Source organism: Mandrillus leucophaeus, unplaced genomic scaffold (genome assembly GCF_000951045.1).
Source record: "Mandrillus leucophaeus isolate KB7577 unplaced genomic scaffold, Mleu.le_1.0 Scaffold11673, whole genome shotgun sequence".
Lineage (NCBI taxonomy): Eukaryota > Metazoa > Chordata > Mammalia > Primates > Cercopithecidae > Mandrillus > Mandrillus leucophaeus.
The window spans coordinates 1-24,904 of NW_012099958.1; the positions used below are offsets into that span (position 1 = coordinate 1).

General features: G+C 32.5%; 1 protein-coding gene across 1 annotated transcript in view; it reads right to left on the minus strand.

Moving 5' to 3' along the window:
* Positions 1-188: 188 nt before the first annotated feature.
* Positions 189-24,904, minus strand: part of LOC105553520 (kinesin-like protein KIF18A) — a gene marked incomplete at its 5' end in the record, with an annotated part of 43,864 nt that continues 19,148 nt past the window's right edge. Inside the window, 4 exons of the mRNA XM_011999626.1 lie at positions 189-850; positions 3,064-3,173; positions 11,317-11,424; positions 12,149-12,593. Of these exons, the coding sequence (XP_011855016.1) occupies positions 768-850; positions 3,064-3,173; positions 11,317-11,424; positions 12,149-12,593 (746 nt within the window). The remainder of the gene's footprint in view (positions 851-3,063; positions 3,174-11,316; positions 11,425-12,148; positions 12,594-24,904) is intronic.

The window sequence follows — 24,904 nt, forward strand, 5'->3', positions numbered from 1 at the left end:
AATATATAATGTAATAATAATAGAAACAAAGTGCACAATAAATGTAAAGTGCTTGAATCATCCTGAAACCATCCCCCGACTCTCAGTCTGTGGTTTTGTCTTCCACAAAACTGGTCCCTGGTGCCAAAAAGATTGGGGACCATTGGTTTAGAGTATGTAAGGGGTAGTAATGAGACAAGAAAATGAAACACTTTAAAATCTACATCTTTAATATATCAAGTAGCAAGAACAATATTTTATTTGTGATGACTACTTAAATAATATTTACAATGATTTTATGGGCACATATATCGACACTCGTACATTACTTTTGAAAAGGAAAGTCATATATATGATTAAAACAATGTATTGAAACATAATAGCGAGCCAAATACATCTTGGGCCATAATTTTACCACTTCTAAATTCTTATTTTCAAAAAATAATAAAGATAATTTAACTCACTACCATTTACTAAAATGTCCTAGTCAACTTGTTGTAGCATAGTAAAACTAAGCTGCCACCATGGTAACTTACACTCAGGGATTTTAAAAGGCAATAAATATTTAAAAAACTTAAAAGACAACCTTTTCTTTTGGAGTTTTATTTTTTTAGAATACAAAAGAAGAAAACAAAGAGTTTCATTTTTCTGCTTGCTGAAAGTATTTGGGTAAACTTAGCTTTAAGATGGGTCTTCTTTCAAAGATTTTAAATATATTTTTGAAAAGGTACTGATAAACTTTGAAAAGCAGATTTGATCAACTTCATTTTGCATGGTTTTGAAGTGATTTATCTTAGATTTCCTTTTGAAATATTTCTTCCAAATTTTCTAACCAAGCTTGGATTTACTTTACAGATGTTTCTTTTATGTTCTAGAGAAGAAATAAAAAGATGCATAAATATGGCATAAGTATCATTCAAAAAGTTTTCATCATTCAACTTATAAAAATCATAACCATAGAAAGAAAAATTTACTCTTGAAATTCATAGTTGTTAGTTAACATAATTTAAAATACAACAACAACAAAGAGACATTAATACCTTTGGTTTTTAAAAGCGGTTCAAATTCATATTGCAAACTGAAGTTTCAGTGAGTGTGTGCACATACACAGACATCAGGTGAAGTCATTGAATTAATTACTATGTTCACTTTCTTTCTTTCTGACTAATAAAAGACCATTTCTACAAGCATTTCTTCCTTTCTTTGCTGTATCACCATTTTTTTCTCATTCCTTGGATTATTTCCCCAGGGATTTAAACTTCCATACTTTTTCAATTTAAAATTATCATTTGCATCTAGTACTTCCTAAAGGGCTGATCTTAATCCTGTAGCTCTTCCCTACTGCCACCTCTCAAGTATGTTCTATTTATGCCCATTCTTCTGGTTCTTCATTAGCTTTCCCCATCATTTTCTACTCAACAACGTGTTGTTACAACAAGGTGCCATTGACTATTTTCAGGATCAGTTTAATTGCTTATCCACTTTCTGGGCCACATTAGGTTTGAGTTTTAGATGGACATATTTGCTTAACACTGTGTTTCTTATTTCTCTAATTGCTCAGTTAACAGGAGTTGCCTTTTTCCCTACTGATGGTTGTATGTTTCTTTATTTGTACATTGGTACATTGTTTGTTAGAAAACTTGGCTTAATACGTTCTAAGGAAGGCAGTCTCAATTCTCACTTTTTTCTGCTGTGCATTTGGGCATTTTCACTTGAACATTATAATGTATATAAAATATCTTTCCTTACAAACGAATACCTCTTTGGCAAGCATTGTGGTTTAGTATCATCTCCCACTTTTTTTTTCCCCGTAGTTGATATTTTTACTCACTTCTCTTTATACATGAGATATTTGATGCATTTGTATCTTCAGATAATAAGCATATTAGAAAAATCCAATTTCTATGATTTGAGAGTTTTTATAAATTTATTATTTGGCTGTAGAATTATGATTCTTGAAGAACTTTTTCAGAAGATCAATGGGGCAGTACACATCTACACTAACTACAGATACACATTTTTAAGCATTATTAAGTACAACATGTCAAACCAAATAATCAAGGCAAATTTTATACTTTACTACCTTACTGTCTGATGTTTCAATTTGCTGTCTGATGTTTCAATTTCCATTGAACTTAAGGTAAACACTGGCTACTACAGGAAGCAAGCATTTACCAATACAGGTTGACAAAGTTACTGAGGAATTTTATATTACTCTAATCTAAGGACATTGACAGAAAAAAGTAACAATAGCTTTCTTGTTATTCTTAGAAACATTGTATCATGAGACACCTTTAAATTGCATCTGCTATAATTATAAGTTCCTACAGAGAACAATCAAACTATGTCTTACTGCTCTCTGTATTCATTACAAGACATGGTAAATGCCTAGTAAATAAATAGTTTCTGAATGAAGTCTTAGGAACTGTAGTATCAGAGAGACAGAAGTCTAGATGCTGGGGCCTGGAAACTGGCTGGCATGATATATACCACTAGTTTAACTGAAGTGGTTTTGTTATCATGAACTCATGTCACTCCCATATGTGGTTGATGGAATGTAGTATCTTTCAAACTGATGGGAAAGATCCATCAGTATCTTTTCCAACTTGCCAATGGGAGTTACAATATGACTATAACTAGATATAGACTGGAATATGTGAAGTAGTTATACATTGAGTTAGAGGCCAAATTATTCAAAATATTACGCTAAGAGAAAAATTTAACGTGGGTATAGTTTATCTGTAAAATATACTTAATTAGTAACATTAAATAATACATTTAGCCAATTACTTCAATTATTATGAGGCAGTAGGGATAACTAAAAGGGTGTATAATGTAGAGCTGTAAGATCTGGTTCTTGAGTTTTGGTTCCTCCAATGTAGTATCTGTGTGATCTTGGGTAAATGCTTTTTGTGTTTTAAAGTTTCCTTATCTATAACATGTGGATAATCATACTTGTTCTACCATATAGTAAAGGTGATGAATAAAGGGAGATTCTTACGAAAACACAATAAAAAATGTAAAGTACTATAAGTGTGTTGCATAGTCATACCATTAAATATCAAATTAAAAGCTGAGACATACCCATTGTTGGTTTGTTTTCTTGTAAGTGCTTATCGCTTGAATTATCTTGTCGAACACGTTTGGCAAATCCAGAATTTATGTCTGCAGTTAACGAAGTGTTTGATGTAGAACTTGAGGGGAAAAGTTTTTAATTTAGTTAAGCACTTTTTTTTATCTCTCAAAGTTCTAATACACATTCTACATGCAACAGTAATTAAAGAAATAAAACACAAAAATATTAAGTTGTGAAATATCACAGAAGTGGAGGTAGTAAATACATTTTTGGCCCACAGAGAAATTTAGCTGTGAGTGATTTTAAATTGGATATTTAATATATTTATTCAAATTGAATGTTATGACTGTAGGTGTATGTTACAATTCTGTAGCAGAATATTCCAGGGTGCTTTGCTGGCAGATAAGCAAGCACTCAAGCACTATTATTCAAAATGTAGAGATCAGTAGCACATAGTCACAAGAGGTAAAAAACAAAAAACAAAAAACAAAAACAAAAACAAAACCTAAGCTCATGTTACAAATTTGGACCAAGAACCCTAATCTGAAAGGTATAAACAAGTGAGATTGTTTGAAAAACTTTGTTTTAAAATGAAAGCAGGGTAACAGAATAAAAATCTCTAATTATTACAATCACAGAAACTGAAATAAAAAGAATGACCTGTTTTCATTTGCTCTAGCTTCAAAAATTTAATCAGTCTTACACTGCTGATGGTTCAAATTTCTTACTCAATTTGAGTTGACATATTACTAAACACCTATTATGGCCTTGTGTTACAGGATATACAAATAAATAAGGCACAAAAATTCCTGTCCTAAAGCTTATAGAATAGACATACAGTGGAGATGAGAAAAAAATAAGATGAATACCTGAAATAATATAAGGTAAAGCAAAAATACAGTGCCAAGGTTTTCATAATACAAGGAGCTATAGATTCTTGAGTGTAGAGTAAGAAAGAATAATGGAAAATTTTGTGGATGCAATGAGTTTGATCTGGGCCCTGAAAAACAGCAATACTTCCTAGTCCTAAGGTGGATCAATTTTTAACAGGTAGGATTGGGCGCTGGGTGGAAAAAGAACAACCTTCCACACTGATTCAAACAACCTAAGTTGAGGGAAATTCTGACTAATAAAGATACTATATAGTAACCTTATCATCAGGGGGGATATCTTCTAAGATTGCCCGTGGATGCCTGCAACCGAGGATAGTACCAAACAGGATATATACTACGTATTCTCCTACACATATCTATGATAAAGTTTAAATTATAAATTAGGCACAGTAAGAGATTAACAATAATAAAATAGAGCAATTATAACAATACATTTAATAAGGTTATGTGAATGTGGTCTCTCTCTCTCTTAAAATATCTTATTGTACTACAATCGCCTATTTTTGAACTGCAATTGACCATGGGTAACTGAAACCACAGAAAGCAAAACTTGAAGAAGGGGTGACTACTCAGTGGAAGTAATGAAAAATACACAGTTTAAGAAGGTAAAATCACAAATTTGTATGCACAAATAATATATCAACTACAGTAGTCCCCACTTCCTAAATGGTGATAAATTACTATGATTCTGTTTTGAATATTAAACATGCTTTTTTGTACAAATCAGCTGTCCAAGGCAGAAATTCTTTTTTGATCATTTGGTGATTTTATTTTTTCAAATATAAAGATCAATGTTATTAGTTACTTTTGATAAAACATTGTTTTTTCTTAAATTTATCCCAAAGTTGTCTTTATTATTTCACAGTAGGATTATTCACTTTGGCTAGTTCCAGGACCCTACTTTTTACTCATAGCATGTTCTTTTTTGAAAATTAGACTTTTGAATAAAGCTATTTGATTAGAACTCATATTTCTAGAAATAAAATCCAACCCTAATAAATTGCGTATTTATATAAAAGTAAAATATACCCAAACATTTTTACGATTTAGTTAAATAGTCCATTGATGAAATGTTTAACATTTATGTTTTAGGTCATAAACTACAAAGACTTAAAACTGATATGAGTGCAAATTCAAATTATGTTAAAGACTGTACTGAGAAATCCAAAGACACTTCCAGTTGTGTGCAAAATATATTGCCATAACTATAAATAAAGTGAAGAACTAACCTTTTGCTCCCTTATATAGGTAGAATGTTTCTACTCAATTAACATAATACCTCTTATACTATTTTGTCTGAAATAATTTCTAGTTGAAGTAATTAGACATCTTTCAAAACAAAATAAAAATGTATGGCAAGTATGAAACTGCTATGGGGTGCTTAAAAGATTGTGGAACAAACAAGAAACCAATTAATCAAATAAATACAAAACAAACAATCCAAAACTCTGATTAATATAATTGAGAAGTAAAAGCTAACATTATGTATGTATTATATTTAAATATTTGATAGGCTAATCAATTTAGTAAAATAGTCTGCTACAGAAATATTACATAAATTGTTAAGATTAAAAATCTAATATTCTCAATTATTTAAAAAAATCTGTTGGGTAGGTTTTGGAATATCCAGTGCTTTCAAACTCTAATGCTATTTTATGCAAAATAAATGAAATAATATACAGAGAGCTTCCCCTTCTTTATTTTTAAAACTGTATTAGAAAAATACACAACTAAATATGTATGTAAGGCTGCTAAATGGAAAATACCACAGTTTATTACTCTGAAGCTCATGTAACTTTAATTGGGGGAAAGGAAGATTAAAAAAAGTAATTATGTACATTTCTAGCATTAATCTCTTTTAACCTTAGTTAATGGCAGGATCTAATTACTGGTACCAGAGGGAATGTAATATAACAATTAATAGGCTATAAGAAATCAAGTTACTTTCTTTACATGTCCTTTAATATTATTTCACAATATTAGTTGTTCATGTGGAAGCCCTTTAACTTATCTAAAATCACTCCAAAGACACAATTCACATACCTGGACATTTCCTGAAAAACCATTTGATTTTATAATAGCTAAGTTCACATTTAAAAATTATTCTTATCTATAAACATTTGTGACATCTAAGTAAACACAACATACTACCAGTGAAGGACAAGAAAACTCACTAAAACTAATTAATGGAACAAATGACAAAACTGACATTATGCAAATTAGTGATAAAAGTAGACAAAACAGATGACTGTGGTTAGCTAGGCTCACTCATAAAGTGACTGATTTCTGTATATAAACCAGACTAATTGTACAAATCAAATTTGTACCTTAGCAAATACAAAATTTTAAATGTCATAGATGAGACATTTAGGAAAAAATCCATAAATTTTAAATTTACACATTCCAAGTCTCTGTTATACTTTGTTTAGGAGGGACGAAGACAGATATTAAATTCACTTATGAGAAGATACTCTGTGTAGCAGAAATAAGTAGGTTACTTGTAAATTCGTTTCCTGTTGCTTAAATAACAGGCTCCTGGTGGAAAATACATTTAAAAAGAGTCATTTTAAGGTCTTCTATAAACTTTTCTCCCCATGATCACATAAAGAAAAAGAGGTAGAGGAAGTCAGATCCATTTTATATTTATTCAGTATATTTTGTCATTGCATTCAATTTATAGTATATAAAGAATGTATCATGAACTTCTAGTCATGTAACTTAATATATTTATGATTTTTCCTTATCTTTTTTAGTTGTTTTACTACTATATACCTAGGTATGTTTCTCTTTATATTAATCCTGCTTTTGGTTTGCAGTGCTTCTCAAATCCATGGTTTAGTGTCTTGTTAGTTTTGAATAAGTATTAGCCATCATCTCAAATATTATTTTTCCCTATTCTTTCTCTCATTCCCTTCTGAGACACAAAATACATACGTTCTAGCCTTTTAAAAATTGTGTCCCATGTCTCTTTCACTTCTTCCCATATTTTTTATCATTCTGCATATCAGTTTGGATATTTTCCTACCAGTCTGTTTTTCAGAAAAAATTCCAAAACCTGAACAGATGAATAACAAGTAACAAAATCGAAGTCATAATAAAAAGTCTCCCAGCAAAGAAAAGCTTGGAATTTGATGGCTTCACTGCTGACTTTTACCAAACATTTAAAAAAGAACCAATACCAATCTTACTCAAACCATTCTGAAAAACAGAGGCAGAAGGAATACTTCCAAAATCATTATATGAGGCCAGTATTACTCTGATACCAGAACCAGAAAAGGACACATCAAAATAAGAAAACTCCAGCCAATATCCCTGATGAACACACGCAAAAATCCTTATCAAAATACTAGCAAACTGAATCCAATAACAAACCCAAAAAAATCATTCATTACAGCCAAGTGGGATTTATGCTAGGGATGCAAGATGGTTCAACATAACCATCTCACAAATTAACCAATGTGATACATCATATCAATAGAATGAAGAACAAAAACCATATGATCATTTCAGTTGATGCTGAAAAAGCATTTGATAAAATCCAGCATCCCTTTATGATAAAAACTCTAAAAAAACTGGGTATAGAAGGAACATATCTCAACACAATAAAAGCCATACATGACAGACCCACAGCTAGTACTATTCTGAATGCAGAAAATCTGAAATCCTTTTCTCTAAGTTGTGGAACATGACAAGGATGCCCACTTTCACCAGTATTTATTATTTAACATAGTACTGGAAGTCCTAAGTAGAGCTATCAGACAAGAGAAAGAAAAGAAAGAAAGAACATCCAAATTGGAAATGAAGAAGTAAAATTATCCTTGTGTACAGATGACATGATCTTATCATATATTTGGAAAAACCTAGACTCCACCAAAAAACTATGCGAACTGAGAAACAAATTCAGTAGAGTTGCAAAATACAAAATCAATACAGAAAAACCAGTAGCATTTCTACAAACAAACAGTGAAATAATTTGAAAAAAAAAGTAATCCCTTTTACAAAAGCTAAAAATAAAATAGGAGTTAACCAAAGAAGTAAAAGATCTCTACAATGAAATATAATGAAAACTATAAAAACATTGATGTAAAAAAATTAAAGAGGATACAAAAAAATAAAAAGATATTCTATGTTCATGGATTGGAAGAATCAATATTGTTAAAATGTCCATACTACTCACAGTGGTCTACAGAATCAATGCAATCCCTATCAAAATACCAATGACATTCTTCACAGAAATAGAAAAAACAATCCTAAAATTTATATGGAACCACAAAAGACCCAGAATATCCAAAGCTATCCTGAGCAAAAAGATTAAAACTGGAGGAATCACATTATCTAACTTCAAATTACACGACAGAGCTATAGTAACCAAAACAGCACAGGATTGGCATAAAACCAGACATATAGATCAGTGGAACAGAATAGAGAGCCCCAAAATAAATCCATACATTTACAATAAACTCGTTTTTGACAAAGTTGCCAAGAACATACATTGGGGGAAAGACAGTCTCTTCAATAAACAGTGCTGGAAAAACTGTTTATCCATATGCAGAAGAATGAAGCTAGATCCCTATCTCTTGCAATATACAGAAATCAAATCAAAATGGATAAAAACTTAAATCTAAGACCTCAAACTATGAAACTGCTAAAAAAAAAAACCACTGGGGAAACTCTCTAGGACACTGGACTGGACAAAGATTTCTTGAGTAACACCCCACACAGGCAACCAAAGCAAAAATGGATAAATGGGATCACATCAAGTTAAAAAGCTTCTGTAAAGTAAAAGAAACAATCAATAAAGTGAAGAGACAACTCACAGAATGAGAGAAAACCATCTGCAAACCATCTATCCGACAAGGGATTAATAACCATAATATATAAGGAGCTCAAACAACTCTAGGAAAAAAATCTAATAATCTGATTTTTAAAATGGGCAAAATAAAAAAAAATTTATTTCTCAAAATAAGACATATAAATGGCAAACAAGCATATGAAAAGGTAACTCAGTATCACTGATCATTAGAAAAATGTAAATCGAAACTACAATGAGATATCATCTCACCCCAATTAAAATGTTTTTTTTTTTTTTTTTTTTCCCAAAAGACAGGCAACAACAAACACTGGCGAGGATGTGGAGAAAAGGGAACACTTGTATACTGTTTGTGGGGATGTAAATTAGTACAACTACTATAAAGAAAAGTTTGGAGATTCCTCGAAAAACTAAAAATAGTGCCATCATATGATCCAGCAATCCCCCTGCTAGATACATACTAAAATGAAAGGAAATCAGTATATTGAAAAGATATAAACACTACAATGTTTATTGCAACACTATGCATAATAGCCAAGATTTGGAAGCAACCTAAGTGCCAATCAACAGATGAATAGACAAAAAAAATATGGTACGTATACACAATGGAGTACCATTCAGCCATGAAACAAGAATGAGACCCTGTCATTTGCAACAACGTGGATGGAACTGACAGTAATTATGTTAAGTGAAATAAGCCAGGTACAGAAAGACAAAACTTGGCATGTTCTCACTTATTTTGGGGAGCTAAAAATTAAACAAATTGAACTCATGGAGACAGAAAGTAGAATGATGGTTACCAGAGGCTGGGAAGGGTTTTTCAGGAGATTGGGGAGGATGGTTAATGGGGGGATGTTTAATCTAAATATAATGAATAAGATGTAGTGTTTGATAGCACAACAGGGTAACTACAGTCAACAATAATGCACTGTACATTTAAAAAATAATTAAGAGTATGATTAGATTGTTTATAACACAAAGGATAAATGGATGGATACTCCATTTACACTGATGTGGTTATTACACATTGTATGCTTGTATCAAAATATCCCATGCACCCCATAATATATACACCTACTACATACCCACAAAATAAAAAATAAAAAACAAATCTATCTTTCAGTTCACTAATACTCTCTTCTGCTGTACCTAATCTGCTGAATTGATTTATTGAGTTCTTTATCTCAGTAAATTCTGTATTTTCAGTTCTAGAATATCCATTTAATTAATTTTAATAGAATCTGGTTCTTTGGGAAAGTATTTGAAACCAATACAGTTAAAATTTTTGAATTCCTATCTGATAATCCCAATATCTGCCTCATGTATGAATCACTGCTCCTATGATGCTTTTTTCTCTTAATTTTTAGTCATTTGGTTCTGTTTCCTGGCATACTTTGTAATTTTTGTTTAAGTGCCAAACACTGATATATTAAAAAAAAAAAAACTATAGAGGCTCCAGATGGTATATTCTTCCAGAGGTAATTTAATTTTCCTGTGGCAAGGAGAGCAAAGATAAATCACCTTGATCCAATCAAGAATTGAGTTGGTCTAAGGTCTGTTTCAGACTTTCAAGAACTGGCCTATTTCTGGGCTGCCCTACTCCTAGTGAACTACCCTTCAGGGATCTCAAATAAAATCCTGATGTGTTTAACAGGGCCTTTTCTTCATGGTGATCCCTGAACTCCAATTTTTCTGTGAAAGCCTCATAAGAACATCAACACTCTGCTTAATACTTTAGCCTCTTAGCAGCTACTTTCAGCTTGGTGTCTTAGCCTCTCATTCCACAAAGTTGAGTACTTGGCGAATACCTTGAGGACAAAAACTGTACAGAATAATTTTGATTCCGTAGTTCAGTAAGACAGCTAATAGCTCTAAGTTTCCATTTTCTGTTTGGCCTCTATGTCTTATGCCATAAAGTGGCAAACGCTAAATAAAAAACAGAGGCAGAGAAAGTCTGGCTATCTATAGCATATTTCCCTTTTCTCTGGGATCTTAGGCTCTCAATCCTGGCTACAATGGTTGTTCTCCATTGCCTTCAAGCAGCTGTTGGTTCTATTTTATGCACTTTTTACAACTGTTCTTGATGGGTGGGGTGGTCTGATACAAGCTATACTGTCTTAGGCAGAAATAAAAGTCTCTTCACTCATTGTATTTTAATCATATATCATAATCCATTAAAATAACGTAATTCTATGATGTAAGAAATTTGGTAATGTTTAAAAAGGATAATGAAATAAGTAAAAATAACCAAATAAGTAAAAACTGTCACCCCAGAAAAGTTAAAATTAAGTATTTTTGGCAGCTAGAAAACTTTTCAATTTATTTTTAAAACTCTGAAATAGGAAATATTTTATATAAATATCAAGTGAAATACTTGAGTTTTTCAAGATCTCCCTTTGATAATATAAATCCAGTACCCCATTCAGAGCAATTTACCCTAAGTATGCTTAAACATGAATTGAGAGTCTAATTACAAAAAATAAAAAAGCAATAGAAAATAACATATAAAGATTAACTTACATAATTATAGAACCAAACCAGTTTATGTTTAATCATACCTTGTTAATTTCCGTTTCCTTTTGGCAGCAGTAGTCATTGCCATGTAGGATGGCACCATGCTTGGTATAGGCATAGAATGCTTAGTTGAGAATGAAGAAGGGTCAAGCCTGTATATTAAATAGTGACAAATAAAAAATAATAATTTTGATTTAAACTATGAAGAGAAAAGGAAGTAAACGTGTCCATAATTAGAAAACCATTTGGTATTAATATAGAAAGAAAAACATTCTGCTGTACTGTAAAGATTCCCTTGCTAGCCCCGGGGTATTCTTTTCTCTTTATAACATAGGTAAAGTTGCTATCGAGAGATTTCTGCATTACCAATGGCATAGAAGAGTGAAGGTATTTTTCTTTCCATATTTAGATTGGGTATGATTATGCAGATAAAGTGAGAAAGATATGTTTGCTTGGATGACACACATTCAACCATACTTTAGGGGTATGACCATTGCAGAGTAAGTTGAGGTTTGCTAAACATCAATAGAAAGTGTGGAATTTCCTTCAGTGAAAATATTAATGAATAACAAACATGATAATTCTCCAACAATAGCTTGTATAATCCAACTTCAGAGTAAGAAGAACAAACTAAACATATCTTAAGGTCTTTCCTAGACTAATGAGGGTCAACTGACTTAAGATATCAAATTTAAGACTTTAAAATATTTTGTTAGTGAATTAATATTCAGAGAGAAAGACAATTAAAATTTAATGAAAGTAAAACAGATTGTTTTATAATCAAAATGGCACACTTGGTTTATGAAATAAACCTCAACTAATAGTTGAAAGTCTATTTAAAAAAAAAAAGAATTGGCAAATATTATTTTTTTGTACCGTTGTAAAATGTCTTTGTTATCATTTGGTAGTGATTCTTGTTTGGGTAATTTACACTTCAAGCTCTTGATGTCTTCACATATAGTAAATGTAGAGTCCAAGTCCTCCTGTCCACATTCCTTTCTTCTGTTATGAGGGATAGCTACTTCACACGTTTTCTGAGAATTATCACTATTTATATTTGAGCTGATAGCCTGAAAACTTGTAGTAAACGATGATGGTTTTATTAAGGTTACTGTAGACGGATTTTGAAAAGTTCTTCTACAGTCTTCTGGTGTATACACAATAGGCTGAAGTTCTTTGCTAAGAGAATCATTGAGTTGCACACTTTGAGATGGTGGAGACTTTAGAGTATGCTGTCCTTTCAAGGGAGATGGCATTAGTTTTCTCCGAGTTCTTTTTTGTGTGGGAGTCTTAACCAGATTAGATCCACTTGAAGATGAGCCTATTCAAAAAAATTAAAGACACTCAATAATGTTTCCTAGTTTTTTTTTTTTTTTTTTAAATAACCCCCATTACTTTTAAAATGAACCAACTTGAATAATAAGGTATTTTTATGCCAATTGACAAAAATCTGAAAAATATAAGTTGGAAAGGAAAATGTAACAGTTTACTGCTAAAAACTTTAAATAAAGATAAACTCATTATAAAGAAATTCTATAACAGCAAATGAATACATTGCTAATATCAATATTAATTTTTAGGTATAGCTTTCTTGAGATATTAGGTAATTTGGAAACAAATTACTAATCAATTCCAAGAAAATTCACAATTTCTAGCTTTCACGTTTGATTTGCGTTTAAGATGAAAACAGTAGTAAACTTTTATAGGCACAGAGGTTAACACTTGTTCCATTGTAAAATATTACCAGTTTATTACTTTTGTTTTGTTTTTTAGATTTGCGCGTACATGTGTAGGTTTGTTACATGAGTATACTTGGTGATGCTAGGGTTTGGGTGTCAGTGATCAGTTTATTACTAATTGAGTGGAAGTCTAGTTTAAATGAACAAGAATGGCAATAACCAGTAAAATTCTGGGTGAATGAAAGCATTGTTTCTGTTACAGTGTCAGGTATACACAGTTGACCCTAGGTAGCTGCAGATTTTGCATCTGTGGATTCAACTCACCAGAGACTGAAAATATTCACAAAACAAACAAACAAATAAACCAAAATAATAAACAATAAAAAATATACAGTATAACAACCATTTAATGGCATTTTTATTGTACTAGGCATTATAAGTAATCTAGAGATGATTTAAAGTACACAGAAGGATAAGTGTAGGCTATATACTACGCCATTTTATGTAAGGGACTTGGGTATCCATGGATTTTGGTATCTGGGAGGGTTCCTGGAATCAACTTGCCTGTCCCCAGGATATTGAGATAAAAACTGTAGTCAATTAAGCATTCTAGTTAACTATTTGTCTCCTATATCATACATAACTCAGAGGTTTGCAAAAACAAGATTTAATACTAAAGATAAATGAAATAATTCAAAGAGTTCAGAGTACTTTCACTCTCATCACTCTGGTGAAGTCAGTCTCCCAAATGTCAAAATGTCACCAACTCTGATGATCTTTCTCAGCCTTATCTGACAACTCCTGTAGCTTTTCAAAATTATATCTGTACTATTCTAACATCTGTGTTGTTATTCTTCTTCCATCCAGTAAGTGTACACATTTCCCTAAGGAGCTGTACTTGACCCTCTAGGTGTCTTGTTCTATACTGTTTCTCATATTTCTAATTATCCTTTTACCATTTACCTTCTCTGTCACCTGGGTTCCAAATTACTACATTTTTTTTTAACCTTTTCCTTTTCCCTTGATTTCCCAATCTCTACCAATTCTGTCTTTTTTCTCCTTATAGTTAAAACATAATTCTGTTCATATTATCCTTCTTATTAAAGACTTTTTAGTAATCTTTAAATAGAAACAAAATATGCTGATATTTTTAGTTGGGGAATTCTTGGTCCTTGGTCCAAAATTAAGAAACAAATTGTTTCATTAGAACTTATTACCCCACAATACTAGATTTAATATTTAATGCTTAACATTTAAAAACACAAACATCTGGCAAACACCTTTTATCAATGCCCCAAATAATGACATATGTAACAATACACGTGATCAACTTCAGTGTGATTATCTTATATTTTTCAATTAACTTTTTTCTACTTTACCTACTCTATTCTGGTGAACTTCATGGTGTCTGACATGGAATACCTTTGCTTGGAGTGTACTGTCAATGGAAGAAACTATAATGTGTATTTCCATTCATGTTGTCTAATCATGAAGTAAAATTCCCAGTTGATCTTTACTATACTATATAATACTAACTTAAAGAACATTCAAAGCAGAATAAGATAAGTGTTACGCATTTGAATAAAGCTATTCAAACTTTCAACCAAGTTAGAAAATACACTTAAAGCAATCAGCAACAGTACATGCACTATTCTTATTATATTAGTTGACAACATGTTATGCTATGGCTGGTTGACAATTACCCTCTAGGAAACAAAATTTAAAAACAGAAGAAAAATATGATCCCTGTTCTACTAAGGAATTTTACTTTTCTGAGAACTAGATAAATGAGATCCAGATCTTAAAATAATTTTCCACTCCCTTTAACATGACATTTGTCAAATTTTCCATTACCAGATATTTTTATACTAATGCTGCAGTGTAAAGACAGTTACTTTTCTCCACTGTGCTGCTACCACCAATTTGGTGGCTATTAATAGCTGGAAGATTAACTTCTTTTCCCATGAGAGGCAGCAGGGGTATAGAGGATAGAAAACTACATGGAGGGTAGAGGACTGAACTGGGAGTTAGGAGACTTGGATTCTATTTCTGGCTCCACCAACAGCTCACCGAGTGACCTTGGGCAACTCACTTAAGCAGTGTGGGCATTAATATCCCCTAGAAAAAAGAGGATATTACCTTTTTATATACGGATAGGATTATACAATAAGGGTTCAAAGAAAGGCTCTAGAAATGCAAATATGTTTCAACTGTTAATATTACATTTTTTACAGGGAAAGTTGTAATTTACTTTCCAATCATCAAAAACTAACTTACTGTTATCTCTAAAACATATATTTCAAACAATGCTTCACTTTCAGTTTATAAGATAGCCGGTTTATCAAGGCTGATGGATAATATAAACCACAGGTATTACTGAAACAGGTATGTATGTTATTTGCAAATGCAGGCCTTATAATAAATTTTAAACTTTAAGACACAATGGAACATGAAATCTCAAGGGACAAGAATTATACAGAGTCATTATTTTTTTAAAGACATACTTAGAAGGTATAATCTCTGGGAGTGACAACTGTGCAAATTCCCATGATGGTGGACCACATTTTCCCTACTGTTAGTAAAGAGTGATAAAAATCACAGTCTTCCGGTAGAACACTGAAGAAATATCCACGTGTCCTCTGGGATAATCTAAGCATACACCCGACATCAAATTTAGTATGATCAGACCGACTAACAATTTGTTAGTAAAAGGAATAGTGGTGTTACAATGATATATCTTTAGCTATAATCCTGCCCTCCTGGCAGAATATAAGCTGAAGGAATAGCATGGAGATGTGGTAGTTAATGTGGATTTACATACAAGTGTTTTACTGGGCCTAGAAGAAGAGATGCTACAGACACACAGCATGTATATGATATAAATCTAAAGAGTTCTTTTCATTCTCCTTAAGTTCAGATAAAATAAAAGGGCAGAAGGCAGATGGTCATTTCAGAACTACTTAGGCTGATTAGTTGCTAAGAAAGCTTCAGGAGCTAACCAGAGCAAAAACAAAATTTAAAGATTTAAATAAAAATTTAAGTCAACCTTCTGTAACTATAAACATAAAAGGATAATGACCCCACTTAATGAAAGCTAAAAGAATAAACAACTAAATTTTACTTTGAATCCAAGTTTTAGAATATATAAGTACAATTACATAATAAATAAATAATTATTATCCTTTAGCTAAGTTAGGTAATGAAGAACTTTATGTGGGTATGGCAACTGGAGAGGGTTGAGTTGGGGGATCAGAAAGTTTAATACGCTATAAGAGCTCTTGGATATGTTAGGTCTATGTCTATAAAAGAGATCTGCTGTACTTTTCCATTAGAGGAAAAGGGTGTACAGTAAATTTCCAGAAGAGCAGGCATGGGACAGTTGTAGTTTCCCCTGATTCAGCCCTGATTAGAAAACACTATCTAACAATATTCCATAATTCTTGTGCTTATAGAGTAGAAGTGATAAGAAGGAACTTGGAGGCAGATTATAATTCCTTTAGAAAGGCCCCATAAAATGAGAAAATGAATCACAAAGTTGCAGGCTGTGCCTTGCAGAACAAGAGACCATATAGATGATGATAGTCAATAAAATACCCTAGCAATGTGGGTGCTACACAGAAGGGAATAGGAAATTAAAAATGCATTGTTATAAGGCACGCTCTTGCAAACTGGAATAGGGAAGACTGGCAGTCACTTGGAAAGACATCTCTCTAGGGTCTATTTAAGGAACTAGTTCAGTGTATCATATACTTACATATAAGAGGTAGTGGGTAGCAATGTATGTTATGGTTTCTGAGTAATTTTGCTATTTCCACAACATCTCTTGGGACTTTAACTCCTCAACATATTGTAAGTGTGCTCCATTTCTATTACCTTGAATGATTATGACCCATGGGATTTATAAGTGAACAGGACTTTTTGAAATTTATGTCCAAATAATAACAAGAAGCATAATGTCAAAAAATTTAAAAGAAAAAAATAACCACTATTTTAAATCCAGGATCAACATATGTTTTATTTATGAAAAAAAAGTTGTAGTCAGCTATGGTACAAAAGCAACAATATAAGAGGAGTACACCTGCATAAAAAGAATCCACTGTTTATCCACCCAATTATTTATTAAGTACCTACCATACCATGCTAGGTACAGTGGTAAACAAGATAGTTAAGAATTTACATTTTTGAGGGGCGAAGGCAGATGAAATAAACAAATAAAATAAATTAGGATGATAATAAATTAACTGTAAAGACAATAAAACAGAGAAATGGAATAGACAGTGATGGGAGATAGAAAGGATGTTTTAACTATGATGGCTAGAATGACAATTCTAAGGATGGGATATGTGATCTGAGACCAATGGCTAAGGAGCCAGTTCTATGAAGATCTGGGGGAAAAGGCAGAAAAAATAGCATGTGCAGAGATCCAATAGCAACAACGAATTTGTTGAGCTCGAGGAAAAGAGGCTAGTTTGATTGAAGTGCTGTGAGTTAGAGGGACAGGCGGAATGAGAAGAGGCTAGAGAGATCAAAAGGGGTAACTTATGTTAGGATTTATGGACAAGCCAAGGGTTTTGATTTATTTCAAGTGCAAAGGGAGATCTGTGGAGGGTTTCAGGAATGGATATAATGTGATCTGATTGACGTTTAGGAAAAAGATTGATTTGCTTGCTGTGTCAAGAATGGTCAAGAGAGAAAACAGAAAAATCAGTAACAAGGCTATTGCTATAGCTTAAGCAAGAAATGACAGCTTGGGTAAGAGTGGTAGGAGCAGTTGATGGAGAGATGTGAGAAGGGTATTATAATATCTATGTATGTAATTAGCTGCCTTATAATAAAGAGTTCACAGAAAGTAGTATACATTAATTCTACATAAGTAAATTAAGAGAATTGACAGTGCTCCATAAAACCAGGAACCATTTATGCATGTCATTCCCTCAAATTTGGCATTCTTTTTTTTGACATCCCCTTCCCCCTGTCCTCTCTTCAGGAGTTCTGATCCATGTAACTGTAGGAGTCTTGGAATCTGCATTTTTCCCTTTCTAGTTTGGACACTCATAGAGACTTGAGGCAGCAGAAACTCTTTGGGGTTTGAGGTTGTAATTTCTTATTCAGAGATGATGAGTGTTATTATTATGCTGACATAGGGGAAAGGAAAGAAAAGGAGTAAGGATAAGTAGGAAATGGTCCTAGAACAAGAGTAGCAGATAGAGATGGTACTGAAAATGAAGTTCAGTTCCTAGGAAGTTGTACCAAGGGCAATTAATGGGTAAGATTTAAGTTGGTAGAATGATGTTAAAAACAGCATCTCTTTTTAGGTTAGATACCCTACTTCCTCTGCATATTCATCTCTAGATACTCCTAAACAATTAAAACAGGTTTATAGACCGTTCCAGGCATAGACACACTATGTTTTCAGATACAAGGCCTAACTGCTCCTCTTCTAATATTTTGTTAATATAGCATTCAATTCTTTCAAAAGGAGCCAATGCATTTTGATCCATGTTTAATGAACCTTGCACATGCAAAATACAAACTTGTAATTGAATGAGTTTTGATAAAAGAATATACATATTAGAATCTTTTCTTTTTGATAGGGACGGAATTTAAAAAGACAATGGCTGCTTGAAGAGTTTCTCACTAGAAACAGTACTTGGTTGGCACACTTGAGAAATATCCATAGTACAAGAAGGCATTTGAAGGTCAACTGCAAAAGACAATTTTAACCCAAGTGATAACCTGAATAGAGGCATCTAGCTCCCATTCAGATTCCCTTTAAAATGATCACATCATTTAAAAAAGGGTAAACTTGACCTAATGTTGGTAATGGGAAAAAATTATCATCTGAGTGCCAGAACATCAGAGGACTTTCTGAAGAATATTGTATAGCTCAGACTCTTAAAGGAAGGCATGGAGAATAACTTAAAGTAGTCCCTATCCTTTACCCTTCAGTGCTATCCCAAGGAGTTAAGTAAAAGACACTGACAGATGTCAGTAAAGGCCCTTAAATTAGAACCAGGGATGATGGGGTAGGTGGGAGTTGGGGAGAATAAGCGAGATACAGCTATGCAATATAGTAAAATGGTAACATCTGAATACTAAAAGTAGTGCTAAGAGGCTCTAAAATTCAGTCCTGGCTCAGCTGTTTCAGTGCAGAAAAAAAAAGACTAGAAAGTACCCAATGTTATCAGGCTTGTTCCCATCACTGGTGGCTATATCACACATGGATGAGATACACACATGGATGAAATCTGCACAAAGGGGCAGATATGCAGCTGAGATTACCTGTGGCTCTGGTTCCTTCTCTACATTCCCTGGGCTGTTGGATTAGTGGACAGGAATATATTTTTTCCCCTAATTTTACAGGAAACAGCATAATTATAATAAGCAAACAGAAAACTCACTGGACCTATAAAAAGAATCTATAAAGAAATGACAGAACTGGCATACAAACTCAGACTTTTTGCTAATCCAGATGACAAGTTCTTCACCACCACACAATGCTGAGCCCCTACCATAGAAGTTAATTAAATCACTTAAGCAATGACTAAATAACTAAATGAACATGAACATCCACAATTACACTGATATTTAAAACTATATTTTATAGATTATTTGATGATACGAAAAAATGTTCATTAATGAGGTAGTATACAGTATGATCCCAATTTTGACAAAACAAAACAAAAACAAATCAAAGCACACAAACCTCCAGAGCAAAAAAGGGGGGAAAAGTAATAGAAAACAGAGAAGGAAATATAACCCAATTCATCAAAATGTTAACACAGGTTTATAGCTCACTGGGAAAATAATGAATTATTTTATTTTCCTTTTTATACATTTGATTATTTCATATAATAAATATAATCCTGCTCTGTAAAATAATAAATGACCAAAAAAAGGGGGAATAATGTTTGGGGTAGTGGATAGGAAGCCAATAAAAAATCAGTTCTTTCAAACTTCTGAAGATCTCAGGAACTGAAGGCATGAGGTTGTCTCTGAAAGCACAGGGTGGAGTTAAAACAGGAGAATTCTTGGAAGTCTGTATAAGGAAGTTGGATTCCCAGATCTCCCTTACCCCATTACCATCACCTACAATGCCAGGTAACTGCTCCTTTGTTACCCCATTAAAAGACATGAAGTTTTACTCTCTGGACAGGTTGCAGACTGGGGCCAACATGCACAGCTGACACTAGGTGCATTAAATAATTTCTTAATAATAAATTTATGCTGATTTTTCTCCCACTTCTCTATAATACTGGTAGCCAGGCCCATATACCCCCTAAATGGGAAATTAAAAAGTTCTTTGTAAATGGAACATAAAAATAAAAAAGACTGACATTTGTAGGTTCCCCCAGATTGACTAGTTTTCTGGAGATAGCTATAAAGCAGAGCTTTGTTTAATAAGTCCAACTCTAGTTTTTGTAATACTCATTAATAGTTTAGGAAACATTTTAAAATATTTATATGATGCTTTAAGGCATCCTATAAAAAACTGAAAATGTCCGTTTCAGGATAAAGTGGTGAGTGTTCTATTCATCTGTTCCTGTATTATGGCTAGAGATTCCCGCTTCAAAAAGTTTGTTTACTGTAAGTCCAAAGACAGACTTAAAAAGGAAGTTAGACAAAAACATTTTGTTGAGACTGCCAAGTTTTAGAAGCCTCTCAAAAGACTTTTAAGTATTAAAACCACTTTTAAAATTAACTGTAAATGCATGCACTGAAATCATGGATTAGATGGAGAAGAAATACAAATATTTTCATCATTAATAATCCAGATTCTAAAACAATGTGTTACAACGTAAGTATATTAACATTGTGTACTTGTACAGCATTATAGAGTATTAAATTTGCTATTAATAAAACCACAGCTAAAAATAAAAACAAAAACAGTGAAATCATAATGAAAACATAATTAATTGGCATGACAAACTAAATTACATTTGCTAAGTGGTTATAAAAATTATAAATAAATATTTGGTGAGTGGTTAAGTGGTTAAAAAAGTAAACAAAGTTTGGATATTCATCTGCCACTCACTATCTCTCAAATGTGTAGGATTTTAAGATATATAATTGATGAATGGTAGTGTAATAAAAGCAATAAATTGGGCATTTTGATTTTGACAGTAAAACATAGGAGAATCTGATGAAGTACATAAGAAAGACTTGAAAAATGTTTGATAAATTGACTGCCTATACCTCAAGAGAAACATGTACAAATGTATTTATTGGTGGTATTGCTCTTTAAGCTACTTAAGTCTACCTATAAGCACAATCTAGTCTACTTCGGTATTTGCATCTTTCAAATATTTCAATTCTCCAGGAAGTCTATCTCACAGATTTGGCTGAGGACTGTGAAATATTTCCAGTAGAAAGCAGAAAAAAAAAGGGGGGAGGAAGAGATTGCTTCATATCTGTTTCCCTAAAATTAGTTTTAAAAAATGTCAGTATATTCTTACTTCTAATAGATGTTTTTAATAATGTTTTATTTAATTATAAAATATTTCCTTAAGTAGGCCCTAAAATTAAATGTTACACATATTAACATATGTATAAATATAATGTGAAATTATATACTTTATATATATATTATATAACATACACATGTCACTTCTTACCTGATCCTACTAAAATACATTAGCAAAACGAGAGAAGAAATAAGGTGGTGGTGTTGCAAGTGAGCTAATTCTTCAGCTCTCATGATTAGAAGTTACAACATCTAAACACTAATGAATCAAGAAACAGCAGTATAGCATACTGTTTAGAAATATTGTAAATACTGTCTGTGTACGGTGGCTCATGCCTGTAATCCCAGCACTTTGGGAGGCTGAGGTGGGGTGGATCACCTGAGGTCGGGAGTTCAAGACCAGCCTGGTCAACGTGGTGAAACCCCTTCTCTACTAAAAATACAAAAAAATTAGCCGGGCATGGTGGCGGGCACCTGTAATCCCAGCTACTTGGGAGGTTGAGGGAGGAGAATCACTTGAACCCGGGATGCGGAGGTTGCCGCGAGCTGAGGTCATGCCATTGCGGTCCAGCCTGGGCAACAAGAGGAAAACTTTGTCCCTCTCAAAAAAAAAAAAAAAAAAAAGAAATATTGTAAATACTGTAACTTTGTTATATATAATCATCCAGCATATATTCCAATAGAAAAAAGATAAATCCCCAGTAATTTTATATCTTCCTAACGATAGTTTTAAGAAATGTTGGAAATGTCCTTAAAACAGTTGTCAATGACAAGTCAAATCCAAATAATTTTAAACCAAATGCTTGGTTTTAGTCCATCACTACTATAAGAAAAAAGGAATAAACTTACACACAAATGCTTCCTAGTAGCAAAAACTGAAAGGCTCAAGTAAGATAAGGCCTTTACTTACTTTAACTATGACATTTCTATGTCATGGGAATTATATAGTTTAACAATCTATATCTATTTTTCACTGAATCTGTACTTTAAAAGAGTGGTTCTAACCACTGGCCACCAGGAAAGTTACAATGGGGATCATCTTATACACACAAATGGAATTTAGTACTAGATGGTTTTAGTGTTTATTTAAACTTCATTATTTTATAATTCATTGCTCACAGCAAGAAAATGACATGTTCAGAGTCATGATAGCAATTATATTTGTTGTTGCCAGAGTTGGAGTCATGTTTCTTATTTTCCAGGTAGAAGTCAGGTAAAAAGTAATGCAAGTAATACACAGTAATAACACATATAATTAACATAATGGATATTTAAAAAAATAAAACTTTCTTCGCAGACTCAAAAATATGAATAGGAGGCAACATACTACTTCGTTGCTCCCAAAATGAAATGCTATCACCTATTATTACTGAAAAGAGAAAGTAAGCAAATAAAATCTGAATATCTTCATAACTTAAAATTGGGTTACATCAAAATCAAACAACCATGAATAAGAGAGAAAAAGATACATGTAACACATTTGGCAAAGGATTTAGAGCTTGTGTATGTGTGTGTATGTATGTCTATGTACATATGTGTATATAGCTTGGCTGGTCTGTCTCTGAGGGAAATAATTCTTACAAAATAAAACAGATAAGAGCAAAATAAGGCAAAGGAAGAGGTAGTTAATTCAGAACAAATTACAATTAGACAAAAAGCACATGAAAAACTGTTCACTTTCACCTTCATTACCCACTTACAATGGTAGACTACAGTTTTAATAGTTCTGGGGGTGGGGTATCTGACAATGCATATCAAATGCCTTTAAAATATACATACTGTTTGATTAAGCTATTCTTCTTCTAGGGGCTTAGCCTAAGGAAATAATTAGGCAAGTTGCAAAATAAATATACATGCACAGACATTTAGTGGGGTGTTGCTTATAACAATAAAGTGGAAACAAACTAAATGTTAATTAGCAGGAGATTAGGTAAATATAATATGCAGTTACTAAAAATGACTTAAATTCATATTTGTTGATAGGAAAATGTGTCTACAGCAAGTGGTTCAGTGAACAAGAGGCTGGTTATCAACTATATGTATAATAGATTCCATTGTTTTTGTTTTAAAAAAGCAAACCACAAATGTATGCTTAGAAAAAAAGTCCAGTAGGCTATTAAAACTAAATACTAATATAAGTTAATAAAGTATATCTTGTTTCTTTTGGCTCGACTTTTTTCCAAATTAAAATAAACAAATATTTATTGCTAAGACAGTAATAAGGTTAAAACACTAGTGAAAGGAATAAAAAACTTAAACGCCATGGGAATACAAAGAAATATATGCAGGCAAAGGAAAGATGATCCATTAAAAGGATGGTTTAATAAAGAAGGAAGTATCTGAATTGGATTCTCATTGTGGAGAAAGATTTAGGCCAAGAAGTGGGATGGAGGTAGAGAAAGCAGCATTTGAAATTGATGGAAAAGCCTGGAAATTGCAGAGGCCAGAAACACAAATCACGTTAACAGAAGGTTGGCATACCAGGTGCTGGACCAAAGTATGCCTATAGCTTGACACTGGACTTGGAAAGCCTTTGAAGACCCTTCTGAGAGGTCTACACTTTATTAGGAAGATCACTTTGTTGGCAATGTGAAGTGTAGACTGCAGTGGAGAGACAAGAGAAATTAAAACTAGTTTAGATGTCACTACATTATTCCTTTCTTATGGCAATTTTTCTAAAAATATTTTAAGATAAATTAAGAAACATCTTTTTCTCTCTTTGTTTTAGTAAATCTCTAAAACACAACTACTAAATGGCAATTCATGTGGTTTCTTAAGTAGAGGGGGCTTTACATTTATTTTTCAGGTTTTTGAAATACTTCACAGATGGTTCCTTTACATAAAATAAAGAGGCTAGATAATTTATCACTAATGCACTAAAAATCCCTCTCTTAAAAATGGGCAGGACTTTTGGGGTCATCTTTTGATGTGCCATATCATGTGTTCTGAATGATTTTACCCAGAGGAACTAATTTATCAAAAGTTTAAGACTGCAAACGTTAAAAGATTTACGGAGCTGTATGTTATTGTAAAGGAAGAATGCAGTATTTAGCAAACATGAGTCATAGGCTGCAAAGTAGGGTTCATGACAGGGAGACATTGATGAATGCGATTAGATCTAATTGAGGTTTGGTACAAAACGATGGCAAGGATTCTTCTTTGCAAGCAAGCACTCCTGTTAATATGTACGTGAGGAGAAATTCTGGGAAACTATGCTAAATCAAAATTAGTTGGCAAAGTTCTAAAGTGAAATCAAATATTAATGTATGCATTTCAATAAACACTTCTAGGCTACAAACGATTGATACAATTAGTGTACTCATCATAAATCTGGATTCTTTTTAACAGCCTTATGACTCATGGAATTCATAGCTGCAAATGATACAGGTAAATGAATTTTTACTATTTATAAGATATGTAAACTTCTAAGATAAAGTACCATTAAATTAACCAAACTAATATAAGATAAGGTACCACTAAATTAATCAA